Here is a 16,734-nt window from a genome sequence, read left to right on the forward strand (position 1 = left end):
CATAATATCACGGAGCACAGTGGGTGTTGCTTTCATGTGCGGGCGTCTGGAGAGTGTGCTTTTGTTTGGAAGTGTGTTACTCACACCAAAGAATTAAGAGCTGCCTGGCCCAGTTGATGCTGTTGCCATGCCGACATGGAGCCCAATGAGAGCCCAGGAGAGCTGAAGCCCTGTAGGGAAGCAATCTCTGCACTGCTCAGGGAGTACTCTGCAAAAACAAACGCAGTCACACACAGTGAGAACTCACTCACATTGCTGAGTGCCACTGAGAAGAGAGCAGGGGCCTGCGTGTAGAACAAACAGTCACAGCTCAGGTGGTTGTTTTCAGTGTGAGGGGGAGCAAGGCCAGACTCACCAGCAGGGTTGTAGGAGGTGGGCATGCCTGAGTAGACCAGGCCCTGAGGGGGTAAGCTGGGGGTGGTGACAGACACCACTGGAGTGGCCAGCGGCTGGTTGGACTGGGAGCTGCTTATCCTCTGGGTGTTCTGCAAAACACAAAAAGCAACAAAAAAAGCATTAGCACTTTAAAAACATCACACGCTAATACGAAATAAATAAAATCTATCTGTATCAAATTAAGATATTTAATTTAAAGCCAACACATTTTTAAAAAATATATGTTTATTTGAATTTCCTATTGTGTTAATCACTAATGTGCGTGTAATAACGACAGCCGCCACAAGGTGGTGGTGTAGCTTTACGGCAGTCAATTTTCCAATTTTCTGATCCAATATTGACTGTCGGATAAAAAATACAGGACTAAATATCAATAAGTGATAGTCTGGTTTCTCACTGGGATTTTCTGATATTTATCCAATTAAAGCTCAGCAAAACTATGTGTAAATATGCATATTGAATGTATGCAGAACAAAACTGCTTTAAAATAGAAAGGCAGATTTCATTGATTGCAATAAATCATTTATTTATCCATCAATTCAAAGTGGATGAGTGACAAGTGTAGTCAGTGCACAAATCACAAGAACTGACATGCAGCTATGGGCACAACAAATTATTCTTCAGATTTATTAAAATCTGCTTTATGAGTTTAACCTTGTTAGTCATGAAAAAAAAAGGTTTTCATAACAATAGTGCAGCAGTGAGAAGAATCAAAGTGAGTCTTGGGATCAGTTTTACAATCAAATAAAAACCTCTTCACTGAGCGGGTGCAAAGGGGGAAAAATTAATGACACATTTCAAATCCCTGAGTGACGTACAGAAGAGCTCCAGTCTTATTTTAGTGAAGTGACTGGCATGCAGCCCACAAAAAACACACCTACAGAGCCTGGTGTGGTCATGCAGCATACTACACCGTGTGCGACAAACACACACACACTCCCATTACACGAATCGAATGCAGAGAGAACAATAGCAAAACAAATCCCCAGAACATAATGTATGAAGGATATGTGCGGCTGCCAGCAGTTAACATTTGAAGCTGCATTGCATCATAATCTAGTTGATGGCTTCCTTGCATTGTTCCAACACTCTCCTGCCAGATGACTTCACCAAACCCAAGTATCTCACAGGGTGATATCATTTCAGATGATGTCATCTTCTCTTCCTTGGAAAAAATCTACTGTTAATGGTTTAGATTTTACTCAACACAACTCCAATTCTCAAACTTTGTGACTACGATCCTATTAAAAGAATTAAACATTGATTTCCGCGCAGCTCCTTCTCTCTCTGACACACGCACACAAACTAGAACCTACACACACATACCACCAGCGGTTTATGACTAACAGTGACGTGTGGAGGAGCCAATTTAACAGGCTCAGGCAATTTTCACAGGCCAAACCCAAAACATGCAGTGACAAAACGTTTTTTCTTTTCTTTTCTTTTTTTCCCTTTTTTTCATTATTGCTGGCAGTTCTAAGAGACAATCTCCGGTTCAAGCGGCTGCAGTCTAGTGTGTGTGATTACAGGAAGCGTGTTCGCAGTTCAGCCATTTGCCCAGGCATTTGTCAAAACTCACCAAATCCATTTCCTCCTCCTCTGACTGCTCTCAGGAGAAGAAAAGAAAAGAGGAAGAGTTAAAGAAAAGAAGCAGGGCGACTGTAAATCGCTCTGGAAAATGGTACCAGCTGCTGTATCTGGATTTGACTGGAAAAGAAGCAATAGGGACACTCATTTTGTGTCTATAGTTCATTGTAACACCCAAGAACCACGTTGTCCAAAGAATAGGAATTAACCATCCATTCATCCATTAGCTATATTCTTTCCTTGCCACATCACCCTCAACCACAGGGCCGACACTTCAAGACAACCAAACTTTCACGCTCACATTTACACCTATTGGCCATTTAGTATTGCCAATCAACTGTGCCTGCATGTCTTTGGACTGTGGGCAGATGAAATCAAGGCACAGAGAGATCATGCAAGCTCCCCACAAAAGAGTGGGGGGTTTAGAACCCAGAATCCACACTGCGCAACCCGGCATGTTCTAAAGTTACAGTGTGTTTTACATTACAGATACATTTTCTTCACTTTCTTCGGCTGCACAGTACTGTGCATTTCAATTTCCCCCCCGGCTGAAAGAAGAACCAGAAGCCCGTCTTCCATCTTTTTCTGTGCTGTGGGACATACTGTGACCAGACCAGGGCTGTCTTAATACCCACACTCAATCAATAGCAGCAGGAAGACACGACAAGGGCGACAAGATATTATCTGGCTCACACCCTGGGCCCATGATTAAGTCTTCATCTACACTCTGTCACACTGAGATGTGATTAATTTAATACCATTATGGCCTAATGACAGGCTGTCTGCAGACCTGCCACAGCCACCACCAAAACCCTCCTTTGGCTCAGACAGAACAGAACCCACCTCCCACCCCCTGCCCAACCCGTTTTCAGACCTTTTTGCAACACAACCTGTCCTGCTCTACAGATTTCACGTGCCAACAGGGTAACACACAGTTATTTAAACACTGATCCAGGCTAGTTGAGGCTCAGAAAAAAAGAGAGGAGCACCCACAGTAACCTGAGGTTGTATTTACCAAACACAATCATTTTCCGGGCATGGCTCCTGTTGCTGACAACACCAGCAACATGAAAAGTTGGAAATAGTGCAATGCTGGCCAGGGTCTGAAAACGCCCCATTTACAGTGTTTCATACATGTTGAACGATGACCAAGAGAGTCTAGTTTCGCATCAGGTTTTCACTGGGGTCAGAGCGCTCTGATCCTTCATTATTATAACCCGAGAAAGCCTCTGATTTAAATGTGCCAGAGTTATGAGACCTGAGCTGTGGTTTCTTGAAGAACAAGAGAAGCTCAGATGAGGCCCGCATACTGTGAGCGAGCTCCAGTTGGCAGATAAATATAGTCCTTGGTGAGGTGACAACCCCACTAGAACAGCATGCTGCACTGATGTGATAACATCAAAAATGTGTGTAGGCAAAACTCGGCTATGAAAGTCTAGATAAAGATGCTAAACAACGATCTGTTCTGCCCTGCAGCAGAGAGACTTAAAGGTCCTTCAGTCGATGCTACTTGTGTGCAGTGATGTGCTCTGTACTCACCAGTGGGGGCATCATCCCTTTGCTCGATGGAGGAATAACAACCCTCAGGTCTGGCTTGCGGTTTCCCATTCCCATGTTCCCTCCAGGGGGGGGTGGAGACTTGGTGGGCATGACTTTACCCAGGCCATTGCCGCTGGGTGCGCTGAGGAGGCCTGGAGAGCCCCTAGGGTTAACAAAACCGTTCCCTGCAGAGGTACAAGGCGACAGAAACACATCATCAAACCACGGACTGTGACTGACAACACCACCAGTCATCAAGCAAACCTCTCGCACGGTGTTGTTTTCCAGCCTGCTGCTGCACACAGCGTTAAGTGTTTCCAACCCTCTGGGAAGTTTTAATAGACTTGGATAATTATCCTGCACATTTACAATAATAAAATGTCCATTTCAAAATTGATGAGCCTTTTATTTTTATTGTGAATGATTACATCAAAGTCAGTTCTTTGTATCTTGGGACGAGGAGCAGTTCATTGTCAAATGTACTGTGACTGCTTAAAAGAAATAGCTGCAGCCATTACAAATGAATAAAAACAATAAAAGAACAACTAGTTGCTGTTGTTTTTTCCTTTTTTTTTACACTTTGCACCCAAACAATAGAAAAGTACAAGACTCTCGTTTTAACATTCACACCTTGTTGTGCATGGTCATCAGTCATTTCCTTTTTTCAAAAAGTGAGTACGAGTCCCCAACAACTTATTCTAGGAGCCTCCTCACACCCACAACCACTATATGACGAGATAAACTTGTCACAAAAAGGGTGAATCTTATCATTTGGTGTGGTCAGATTATCGAAATTCAATAGGGATTTTTATTTTCATTCATTTATTTATTTATGTTGTCGATATTTTCTTTGGTTTATATTTTTTTCTATCTCCAAAGATGTTTTACATATGTCCTTTTTTTCAGTAGCTTGCAAATGTGAGAAATATGTTTTGTTCGTTTTTTCTGTTTAAAATAGACAATTGAAAAATGAAAATAATCCAAATGAATCACTCTGATTCTGTTTCATCAAATTTACCCCTTGCAGATCTCTGTAAATTGGTAACTGTTTTTTCGACATCTACTGTTTTCTAAATGCATCTTTCAGGGAGAAAGAAAAGCTTTGTTCTTTCTGGTTTCCTCAACCTCCAGTTGCGATAGAAGTCCGAGATGCAGTGTGACTCAGATGTGAGACCGATCTGAACAAGGTCTGCAGTGGGATCCTGCCGATTCCACACAAATGTGCTCAAATAAAAACCGAATGCGTTGAAAAACATTTCAAGTGCACTTGAATTTCAAACTGAATTTACTTTGCATAGGTCTGAGTAGGACCATATTTTAACCACACAACCTCAAAATGAAAAACTGCAGAAATCCTGAAAACCACGGGAAGAGCTAATGAATGGTATCTAACACTGCATCAACAGATCAGTAACACTTCAACAACTTGCTGACTCCTCCATTGTGTTCGATTTATCCCAGTGAAACACGAAGTGTGCGCACACCGAGTAGGCTCTTGTGTAGAAACATAATGGAACAATAGGCCCTCTGACTATAGATTAGGACAGCAACAATTCACGGTCAAATAAACAGTTATAACACCTACAATAGTATCTCACAGCTGAATCAACAGTGTGTAGGCAGCTATTGCCATCAGCTATGGTTTTGATCATACAACTTCTGGCGACTACAAGAAAATAACGTTGACAGAATTAGCCGAGTATATCTCCAAGGTCCTAAATATAGCAGATCTGAAGCAGTGAAGATGTCATTCAGTGGGAATGAGATGTAAGTGCAAATATTATTTGATGTAAAGGAAATGGGTTACAGTGTGGCAATTTGGCAAATGATGAGCTTTCTGATTACAGTCGGTGAGCTGGGATATTTTACTTTGAGATTACTGCCCAAAACATAAAGCTGTTGTTGAGAAAGGCAAGACAGCAGAGACTGAACGCAATTAACATTATTTGATTTGATAATTACACCAACTTGTCTGTTATGAAATAAATATGTTGTTTGTGGGAAAAAAGCCCAAAGTTAATTGCTTAACTAGTTCCCTGGATACGTTTTATGTTTTGTGCCATTATAACAGGATAACAGGATATGTACTTCTGTTAAACTTCATATTACATATTGCTAAATGCAGAGTTAAAATATGTTGTGCACTGAAAACAAAGGCGTACTATAAGCCTACATTTCCATCCTGAATAACATCATTTCAACTCATCTCTCTGGCTTTTTCTGAGTAACTGTCAAACCTGCACTAAATGTTTTATAAATGAATGGCCAACTTCATCATTCTGCATCTTAAACACTTTTTTTTCAATTTCTTGGCTATTTGTAGTTATTCAATCAAACACACCTGTTTCTGTAGCCGAACTGCATCCATCATTGTGCTTTAAGGTGTTTTGTAAAAATGATTACAATAATTTAGCCATTTAACATGTTGCACTGTGTCTATATTAACATATGCTGGGCTGAAGACAGGGAGGCACAGTGGACACTTTGCCAGTTCATCACAAGGCAAAGACAGACACTCGTGCTGTTTTTATTAGCTAATTTAGACTTGGATTAACCCACCTGACTTGCATATCTTTGGAATGTGACTCTGATTATGACTTCAGATATCCCAGGATGACTAAATGCCACACTTCTTTCAAATAACTGCCAAGATGGCAACACATGTCTGCGCAAATACTTAGTTTCACAAAATTAGAGCCAGCTTCTTTTTTTTCCAGCAGGGGCATTTCAGTGGGCTTTTCTTACATCTGCCCTCATTCTACATGCAGACTACTCCAATAGATCAGTTATGCCAATAAATCCTCTCTGGCTGAAAACTGTGCACGTTGAAAGCTGTTTGGTTTCTGTTCATTGTTCTGAATTATTAACAAGGTCTGGGAGGAGGCATTACATACGGCCGTGTGTTTACAACTGAAACATTCAGTTTTCATTTTAAGTTTGGGGGAAGAAAACACTGACTTATTATGCCCACCATCCCACGTGTGTCGGGCTGAGTCAAAAGACAAAAAATGCCCTGATGAATGAAAAGACTATTAGAACAGTTTTCTAATAGTTTATGCCATGTGCAGACCTATTGTTGTGACTTAAGTATGATGGCAGCCAGGTAAATTATTGTACGTCCACATTATTGCTTTTAAATAGAGCATGGGTATGATTCATCACCATCATCCAACTCTGAAGGCAGGTTTTAAATTCAATTTATTTCAGCATGAAGAAAGCAGAAACTGAAATGAAAGCACAAAAAAAAAAAAAATTTGCAGCAACACAGACTGTGTTGCCACGACAATTCTATTTATTTGATTGCCTGATGTGAAGTGCTGAACATACAAACACGCTTTGTAATTGTGTTTCAAGAGCTTGTAACACTCCAATATTAATGAAGGGATGTGTACAGCTTGCAGACATGTTGCATAACAGAGAGCACTCACATGCAACACACGCACACAAAATGTCTGTTATAGAACTGCACAATGAAGTAGCAGCAAATTAAGACTTTGAAGGTGCAGTAGCTGTTGAGCCATTATCAGAACTAGATGCTAGATGACAACAACAAAAGGTGGCTTCTTTTCTAAATATCAGAAATGTGTTTCCTTAAAAAAATCTCCTCCAGTAATGGTCATTGTGACATCAACATACTTGCAATATAGACACAGTCTTCACAATCCACTAACACTAAATAATCTCAGATCAGACACTTAAAACAGACCCGGATGTCGTGTGGAAACTAAGAGAGGGTTAGTTTCCTCCTCTACTTCTCAGTACTTTGCTGTAGATGCACTTAATGTTCTCTCTGTGGAGGCACCATCGAACAGGAGATAAGGCTTCACACAGCACATCTTCCATTTGGCCACTTTGAAAGGCTTCTGCTGTGGTCATAACTGCTACATGTGAAAAATCAGACCTATGTCAGGAATGGTCATCTGACAGCAGGGCTGGAGAAGGTTTCCCCTCCCTCCCTGAAGTCTTTGCTGTTCTACACACTTGGTACAAACAACAGCTGCAGCATGATCACACTGTGCCAAACGCTGACGCCCCCTGGCAGAGGATCCTTACTCTGGCCCGACCCGGCACCACACCCTAAACTTAAAACTTACCCAGCCCTATTTTTTAAAATGCTAACTGTAAACCAATCTGATATGGAGGTCGTCATACTTTCTAATCGATACCAAATCAAATATCCCCATAAACCTATATTGTCGTGGTCCTCAACTTGTTATTATCATTGAATGTTATTCGGTTTCGTAACAGCATTCTGCATTTTGTTCAGAAACGCTATATGGAATAGAGCGAGCTAAGTGACAAGGAGAGAGTTAAACTCCACCTGCCTTCGCCTCTCACACGGCACATTGCAGCCATGACAGGCTCTCCCGGTCATTGTGTACCGAGGACTTAGAGGGATGTCATGGCCCGAATACCTACAGGGTTATGCTGGTCTAGGCATCTTACAGACTCTCTGCAGCCTTATAAGGCCTGCCAGGGTAGTGGGGGGGGAGCACAGATGCACCTGTCAATAGAGGGAAGGAAACAGGAGGAGGGAGGGCCACAGAGAGGAGACACGTTTCAATGAAACACAGTGTTTATTTATCTGCCAAAGTCATTTGGACAGCTCATAACCTCACCTGGTTGCCCGTTTCAAACACACTCAACACACCGTGTGAGTGCTGCTGAGCTGTTTCCAAGCTCACAAACATTAATCTTAACAAGCATAACGTACATTTCCTCTATTGGAAGGAGGGACGAGTGAATTCCCTTTGCACGCAGTGGAAATCGAGTAAGACAAAGGCCACGTCAGTCAACGACGGTGACAACTGTCCTGAACCAATCACAGATGGATACGCAACTATCCAGCCCGCGTGCTAAGTCGGAGGCGTACTGGGCAGAGCTACAGAGAGCTCATGAATCTCTCTGGGAGGACTCACCCGCTGGGCTGGAGCCCTCACCACTTGGCACTGAAAGGTCTGTGGTATCCAGTATGCCACCTAATGAGATGCACAGAGTGATATGATTAACCATCTGCATCCTTCTGCAAGCTACAGCAGAGCATGTGATGGAGATGCCAGACCAGATATGAAAATGTCATGTACATCCGTCCTCACTGCACACAAAAACAGGTAGGGCGTGTGCTCCCGCAAGTGCTCTCATGGCGAGGAAATAGTCACTGTATGATTGAAGAGAGAAAAAATCAAGCATTTCCACTACAAGGATGCACCTTCAGCAAGCAATTGTTCCCTCTTTTGGAAATCAGCCATCTATTGGAGCCTCTCTCGTGTGAGCCAGAGGAGAGCCTCTGTAATTGTCTTACTCTACCAAGTAGACACTTTCCAGAGAAACACTTAAACCAAATGTTGTGGAGCTTTTGAATTATGTTCATCCAATACGAAGCATAAAAAGAAAACACAACAGACAACCTTGCAGCAAATAATCGAGACAGAGGCGTTATTGTGAAAAACAACCACGAGGTAAACCCCCCTGCGAATTGGTAGGTGTCAATACCGATACAGGGTTAAATTGGAATGAGGCCTATCACCTTGTTGTACTTCTATCGCATGCAGTGCAGCTGAACCTTGCAAACACCATCTGCACTGACTGAGTCAGACCAGTCATACAAATACTAGCATGGGCTGACATCATTTTGCCACAATGCTGACACAGTTAAAGGTGTGATGAGCAGCAATTCAGGGTGTGAAAAAAAAAAATGTATTGCACAAATACAGTTTATCACTCTGACATCCAATGCCGTTTTATGAATATAAAGTGTAAACTCTACTGTATATATATTGGAGACAACCCAAACAATTTTTAATTATCCAAAAGGGAAATGCAGGAATTACTTTCTTGTAGAAATGTAGAAATTTAGGATATCAATAATGAAACTGTTTCTATGTGCTACGTTTCAAGTTAAAGACGAGAGTCGATGCGGTTACAGTTTTCTTTTAGTTATTTTTGTTGTTGTTTTGGAAACAGTATCAGGCTTGTTGTTTTACTTCGTTTCCAGTCTTTATTCAAAGCTAGGTTAACGACTTCCTGGATGACCACCATCAATTTTTTTCACTTTAATAGTCCATTTTTTGTATAAACAAAAAAGTCTGAATAATTTGAAAGATACTATTATCACAAACAAATCCAGAAGAATGTGCTCTAATCAATAAAATCACACCTAGTATGAGTAGCCTGGGTCATCCTCATCGTCTGACCAAATGACTAAGCCGTTCCACTAACCTGCATTCCCAGCACTGGTGGGCCTCTGGGGGCCTCCACTGGAGGCCACATTCCTGTGCAGAGAGGCCTGCGGAGGGGACAGCATCCCACTATCACTCAGAGAGGTGGTGGCTGCTGCCAGGGACTGGCTGCCCAGAGGCCCTCCTGGCTGGTACATGGCATTGGGATTGGATACAGGCACAGCCACATGCATGGAGAAGTTCTGCTGAGGCAATGCTGTGGGCTAGAGGAGAGGGAAACACACACAGGGCAGATCTTAACACACAAACATACTCAAAATCCCAAGGTCTGATGATTACTCTGATGGATCAGTGGTTGTCATGGCATCATGGACAGAGCAACCCCCGAGGGTCAGCTTTAATAAACGTATACATTCACAGAATTGTCAGACAGAGTTCACTTAAGAACTGCAAATAAGTTTACTCTCATTAAGATCACACACATAGAGTACACAAATCTTCAGTGGTGCCACAGTGCACACAAAACACAGAAAACAAAACTCCAAGAAAACATGCATTCAGGTGATCACTTTGGCATTGCAGCAGTCAGCACCACCGTTGTACATTCACGTTTTGAACCCCCGCTGTGCGACCAAGAGGGGTGACGGGGAATCACAACTACAGGAGTCTTGACTCACTTACATTTTACCTACAACGTGCTGACTGTGCAAAGCGTAAGTGACAATGACAAGTGGCAGTGAGAACGATTCATCATAGCATTATCCGGTGAGCCAGTTGGGTGTTATCATTAGTTTGTTAATGGCAGAGTGATGCTCCTCGAGTTGGGAACATAGAGAAAATGACTGCTTTAGTAAGCACCGCGTTCTTGCACATTTCTAATATTGTCACGCATGATAAGATCACAAAGGATTTGTGGTGTTTTTAGAGGGTGAGCCAGGGTGTTACTTGATGAAGGAGAGGGAAGATGCTAAATGTTAGTGTGGTGCTGGTGAGCTCCGACAACACCTGTAGAAAAAATGTTTAGGTGTAAGAGTTATTTTATGCTAGAATGCAATGAGAGAGAGAGGCTATAGAGAGATTTGAAAGGGAAAATAATTGCAAAAAATAAAAATGAATAAAGAATTGTAAAAATATATGTAATGTATAATATAAACATATTATTCATTATTTATTATTTTATATTATTTATTTATTTTTCTTAAATATATATTTTGTTTTGGGGGGGGGGGTGGTCAGGTTTATTCCGTGGCCCAAAAGTAACAATACGAACGCAAAAGCCACAACACAACAGAAGTGAGTGACAAAGGATGTCGGCATCAGTTGCCGTGGCAATTTTCACATGGTGGCTGTTGAAAGTTCTGTCAAGCAGTGAATAAGCCCTGATATTGCTATGTCTCCACAGACGGGGGTATAGCTTTGATTACATCTATCTGAATGACTAACAGTGTGACTAACAGCAGTGTACATAAATATGAAACACTGCTTATTTGTGACAATCTCATAGAATTAGAAATCCTTTATTGTCGTTGTACATACAATCATACAATGAAATTAGAAGAGCTATTCTGTTCAGTGCAAAAAAGTTTAAGTAAAATGAAAAGAACGGCGACAGTAATCAGTTAGGTACTTTAATTCATAGTCCATCGTGTGTACATCGCTATGGCAACCAATGTCAACATCTGTTGTCTCTAACTTCTATTGTCACTCACTTCTGTAGTGTTGTGGCTTTTGCATTGGTGTTGTGGCTATTGCATTTTTTTTAGAGACTTCTGGACCCCTGAAGGTTTGGGATAGAAACAACCCGGCCCTAAATCACAGAACATGCAGATATTTATGATAAACACTCTCTAAAACGATGACTGGGTAACTTAAGTATTGACTGTACTTTCTGTGAGATGTGTTCAAATCTGCTGTTTGATTTATAATAACATGACCATGCTAATTGGTATATAGTTTTTCCTGCAGAAGGATGCAACATTTCACCTGTTAAGGAAATGTGATCTTATCAGGGTGTGTCAAAATATCAGTTGCAGAACAAATCCACAAAAAACACAAATGCACACCCAGTCAAGTGGGCATTAATCTTAAGATGTAGTAGATCTGAAAGAGGTTGAGAGAGGTTCTGGGGTAAGGTAACAAAAAGAGGAAAAAGTTAAGTGGAAAAAAAAAAAAATAGAGTGAAAATCCTTTTGTGCCACAAAGCCAAGCAAAAACAGTGCATTTACAGTACTTACGATTTTATGATTTCTCATCATATTATCAAACTCCTCATTAATTTTTTTATACTTTTCTTCTGTGTGAGGAGTGAGGACATATGAGGCATCAGGGTCCGGGCTATCACAACCTCTGTGTTCTTTCTTGTTTAGCGCCTGTAGTGAACATCAACATAAAGACAGGAATCAACACAAAATAGCAGGCGACAAAGGAAGTACTTACACCACAGCGCTTGTACATTAAATCACTCTCTTCGCTTAGTTTGCCGAAATGGTCGTCCATGAGGGGGCTGTGCCCAAAACAGTCATCAGGATCAGGACTAGCACAGTCATTATGGCCTTTGTTTCTCAATTTCTGAAATGAAATTGCACAGTTGAAAAGAAACAGTATACAAGATGTGTCTTTGTGTTTTTGTTTTGTGTTCTGTACATTTCTTTTTTTGTAAAACATCACACATGCACTTAAAAATCAACAACTATTACTATTATCATTGCTATCATCCTTTTTATTCATTTTTGTCCTTCAAACAAATCTTTTGTTACAGTAAAACACAGCTGCAACAGCAACTCTAGGTAAAATGCAAGGCTCTGGAACCAGGAACACTGACATGTCAGTCCAGATCATTTTAACCTTCAGAAGTGTCCAGAGAAACAAAATATTGTCCTCCTCCCTTTTCCCCTTTTGTTCGCTCTCCCTCGAAAACTCCCCTCCCTGCCTCCGCCCCTCTGTTCTGTTCTTCCTGCCCTCTTGCTGCAAGTGTACGTTTGCATTTTTCATTATATTTCAGCTATCATAAGCCAACCAGCTGGAAGGAACCCCTTGCATACGAAGACTCTACAGAGGAGCACTTTAGCTTGTCCCACACTGTTATTCAGTATGGATATCATGTTTGTGAGATCTTTCCCAAGTTAATGCATGTATGGGAATGAAATAGATTATCTAATTTGGTCAACAATGCCTATTTGAGCATGAAATTAAGCAATAATTTAAAAAGCAAAGAGCTCATGAGCACATTGAGTCTTGCATTGTGGTGATATAAAGAGTCTATTCTGACTTCAGGGGGGAAGAAAACACACAACTAAACAAATAAATGCTGAACACTGTGCTCACTTTCATGCAGGCTGTTCTCTGCTCCTCATTACAGCCCCGAATAGCAGTGTTAACAGGACTCGCTGACAGCATGTGACAGCTTGTGATATCAAGGCAGCGCACATCAAAAACATGATTTATGAGTGGCTCTCAAGGTTTTCTCTATCAGTGCTGCTGCAGGTCCACAGCCGAGCCATGCCCTGTCTGCAGGCCACCTCGGAGGCCTCGTGTCTACAGGAAGGTCACTGACTCCTGTGGATGTAGGGGTCAGAGTGTGAGCCAGAGGAGAGTTACCTCCACACACTAATGAGACCTTATTTTCTCTCTCTTTCTGTGTGTGTGCGTGTGTGTGTGTGTGCGTGTGTGTCTACAGCTGCTACATCCTCTGACAGCGGTGGGACAATGCGTTTAGGTGTGTGCAGGCAATGTGGCTAACCCAGCGCTGCTCACCACAACCTCAACGTACTTCACATTTCCTAAAGAAACTGTGCCATGGCGTTATGTGACTGCTGCATAATATCATTGCTCGTTAAACCCAGGCACTGTCCCTCACTGCTCACTCTCTCGCTCTCCATGTATTCATGTCCATACAATTTCTAAAGGGTGTACTGAACATTTTTGGGCATGGAAACAATGTTAATCTGCATTGTACAGAGAAATGTGACGCTGTGCACCGCTGAGACAGAAATAAGGGAGTAGAGAGTGTGCCCCCACATTCTGTCAAACATAAGTGTCCACAATGCCCAGAGGAGAGCGCGCGAGAGAGAAGGCCTCAGGATAATGAATGGCCAGCACAGTACCACAGATGCGTTACTGTTTGGTGTGGTACAAAGCAGTGGCATTCTTCTCATTCTAAGAAAACGCCTCGCTGTTTCATTTCCTGTTTACTGTATGCTCTCTTCAGTTAAGGTCCTGAAAGGCCTGTGTTTACTGGGGTTAAACTATGCACTTTCTCCTCCACCGAGCCACAGAACTGGTCCTAACCTGCAAATTTAAGTTCCAACCTGCTCATTATGTGAATATCTTGGTCGGAGTGGTCAGGCACGGCTGTGTGATTTGGGCAGGGCTGCTCTACTTTCACAACAAGCCTGGCCAGCCCTCAGTACACCGCACCCACTGGCCCAAGCCATTTAGGGAAAGGTTGCAGCGGCACACTGGGTGAGCAGGAACCAGATAGCGGCAAACAAAGACGGACACAGCACTCAGATCTGTTCCAGGATACACGACGGGAATCACCATTATCTCAAAAAAAGATGCACTAATGCTGCGATGCAAGGTGCAGCTTATGTGCAACATTTGGTGTGCGAGAGTTTATAATCTCTGTGGAGTTCTAATGCGTGTAACACTGACGGCCTGGGAAGGCACGGTTTTAATTCTCTGTTAAATGACTTGGCATGTTTTGGGTGTTCCACAGACGCTGCCCACAGCTTCCACTGAATGGATCACTAAATCAGCACATGGCCAAACAGGTGTCCCTCTTCCAAACACCTGTCAAGACCTGGCTCCCCATGCTGGCCAGGCTGCGGCAGCCGTGCAGAGACACGGCTGTAGAAGGGACCACATGGATCACAGGAATCCCTGAAGGCCACCTGACCCCAGATCACCTTTGCTCTTACGTGTCAATGCAGCAGAGTGCTCCAGACACTACAGCGTTCCGACCTAGAAAAGGGGAAACTTAGTCTACAATCATCATGCAAACTAAAAAAGATTAAATAACCTATTATGAATAGTTTGATGACAGCAGTAAAATGGCTCTAAAAATTATGAATCAAGCTACAGGGTTTGTATTTTGGAAAACAAATGTGGCTGGATGTGAATACAGCTGAGGTTGATATACTCAGTAGCATTTTTAAAAACATGAAAGATAGGCTTGTCTGTTGCGGGAAGGGGGTTGCAGAGAGTATGGACGAGGAAACTTTTGCAATCTATTCACAAGGCCCTGAGAGGCTCACAAAGATGAGTGGGACCAAGGCCAGCTGCTATTTCTCACAGTAGTACAAACCTGTATTGATAGAAATTTGGCTCTTAAAATAAAAATGAGACTCTGAGTGGCTGACGTCAAACCAACTGGGCACTATTGTCCGTGCATGCACTTAAGTACGTCCATCAGTTTGCTTGTGTGATACTGAAGCTTCTCTTAAAGAAAGAATCCTCCATCGCAGGAAGCCTTGAAGCTTCCTTATCCTGAAGAATACAACCATCCATCAGCTCCACTTGAGCCCGGTCTACCAACCTAGCTGAAACCACGGGGAACGTTCAGCACAGTAAGTACATCTGCAGGTTTACAAAATTCTGTATGCTCAGAACACAAAACTACAGCTGCAGTAGAACACAGCCTTGGATACCTCTTTCATTTGATATCATTGTGAATGTATTTATTTTTTTAATTATTCTGCACACTGAGTACCTTAAAGGAAAAAAAGATTTTTTCATACATTTCATTATTTTATTTTGGCCTTTGATTTACTTTTGAGCACAATATTTACATTTTTATATGGACAAAATTTAAGCATAACCTAACACTATTCAATGGATTAAACATAAAGCCTAAACCGTTGCATAAGCCACCTACACCACCTGTTTCTTGAGAAGTACTTTCAGTGAAATGGGCCCAAGCAATTTACTCTGCTGCTGTGAGTCTTGGAAAAACCATTTCACTCAGATGTTCTTCCCCCTCTTGTACCAAGAGAGCTTTCTGCATTTAACTTATTCATGTACTGTATGTGAATAGAGGGCAGGGTGAAAGGAGAAAGATGGTAGTTAGGTACGAAAGCTGAAGTTCAAAATTGTGGGAGGGGGGGTGGCTGAAATAAAGGCATGATGTGCCTGTGCCTGAATCACAGCAAAAGGCTATACTTACTGTAGCGTTCGCTTCTGCTGGAGCACCACCTGACCTATGACTGGTGCACCACAACTCGGGTTACAGGCCCCTCAACGGCAAAGACGGTTTGTAGTGTAATGGCAGGAAATTACACCAAATGTTTAAAAAGTGTAGTACATCACGAGTGTTTAATGCATGTTGTGTTTTCTTCCATCCTTCCCTTAAGTACGGAGAAGCTGTATTTTAACCGGTTGCCGCGAAACGGCCTCCCCTCGCTTCATTTCAGCCCAGTGTCCCAGCCCCTCACCACTGTGAATCAGCCCTTGTGCCCGCCACTACACTAAGCAAGGTAGCGTGCTAATCCACATGACATCACTATTGTGTCCAGGCCGTTCCATCTAATGTGCTTATCAAAGGACTTCTTTGAGTGGGAACATACTAGGAAATCAGCATGGGGAGGCTGCTGATAGGAAGGCTTTTATCTGCTGAGGAATATTTCTGCTCTTATATAACATCTTAAGAGACTTTCACTACCACCATGTTCCCTTTCCCCTGTGGTGCTGTAGTCTTCACTTGAGGGGAATAAAAACCTCTTTTTGTTGGTCTTTAGGCACTCGATGCCAATGCCCATGCAACACTAGGTTACTGTAATATAGGAAGCCTTCCTTTCGCTCCTTTTTTCCCACCACATATTGTGCGTCGGGATGACTCGGGAGTGAGGGGCTATTAGATAAGGAGACCTCTGTAATTCCCAGACATATCTTGTTTAATCTCATGACCATTACACATTACTAAGTGGACTGATATCAGGATTTGAGGCTGGATTCATGTCCTTCCTTTGACTCACTCCATTGTCAAGTTACTCAGGGGACAGGAAAGGCGGCGGGGGGGGGGGGGGCAATCTCTCAA

At 42.4% G+C, this 16,734-nt stretch overlaps 1 protein-coding gene across 7 annotated transcripts in view; it reads right to left on the minus strand.

Moving 5' to 3' along the window:
• Positions 1–16,734, minus strand: part of mef2aa (myocyte enhancer factor 2aa) — a 58,427-nt gene that overhangs the window by 3,850 nt on the left and 37,843 nt on the right. For 4 of the 7 annotated variants that reach the window (XM_035641826.2, XM_035641825.2, XM_035641827.2 and 1 more), the window contains 6 exons: positions 11,936–12,070; positions 9,742–9,964; positions 3,523–3,707; positions 1,976–1,999; positions 356–485; positions 85–208 (listed from right to left, as the gene is read on the minus strand). In XM_035641826.2, coding sequence (XP_035497719.2) covers positions 85–208; positions 356–485; positions 1,976–1,999; positions 3,523–3,707; positions 9,742–9,964; positions 11,936–12,070 — 821 coding nt within the window. Of the gene's footprint in view, positions 1–84; positions 209–355; positions 486–1,975; positions 2,000–3,522; positions 3,708–9,741; positions 9,965–11,935; positions 12,071–12,137; positions 12,270–16,734 lie in introns of all 7 variants that reach the window. The other 3 variants (XM_035641829.2, XM_035641832.2, XM_035641830.2) reach the window with 3 other exon arrangements.

This window comes from Scophthalmus maximus, chromosome 7 (genome assembly GCF_022379125.1).
Source record: "Scophthalmus maximus strain ysfricsl-2021 chromosome 7, ASM2237912v1, whole genome shotgun sequence".
Taxonomy (NCBI): Eukaryota; Metazoa; Chordata; class Actinopteri; order Pleuronectiformes; family Scophthalmidae; genus Scophthalmus; species Scophthalmus maximus.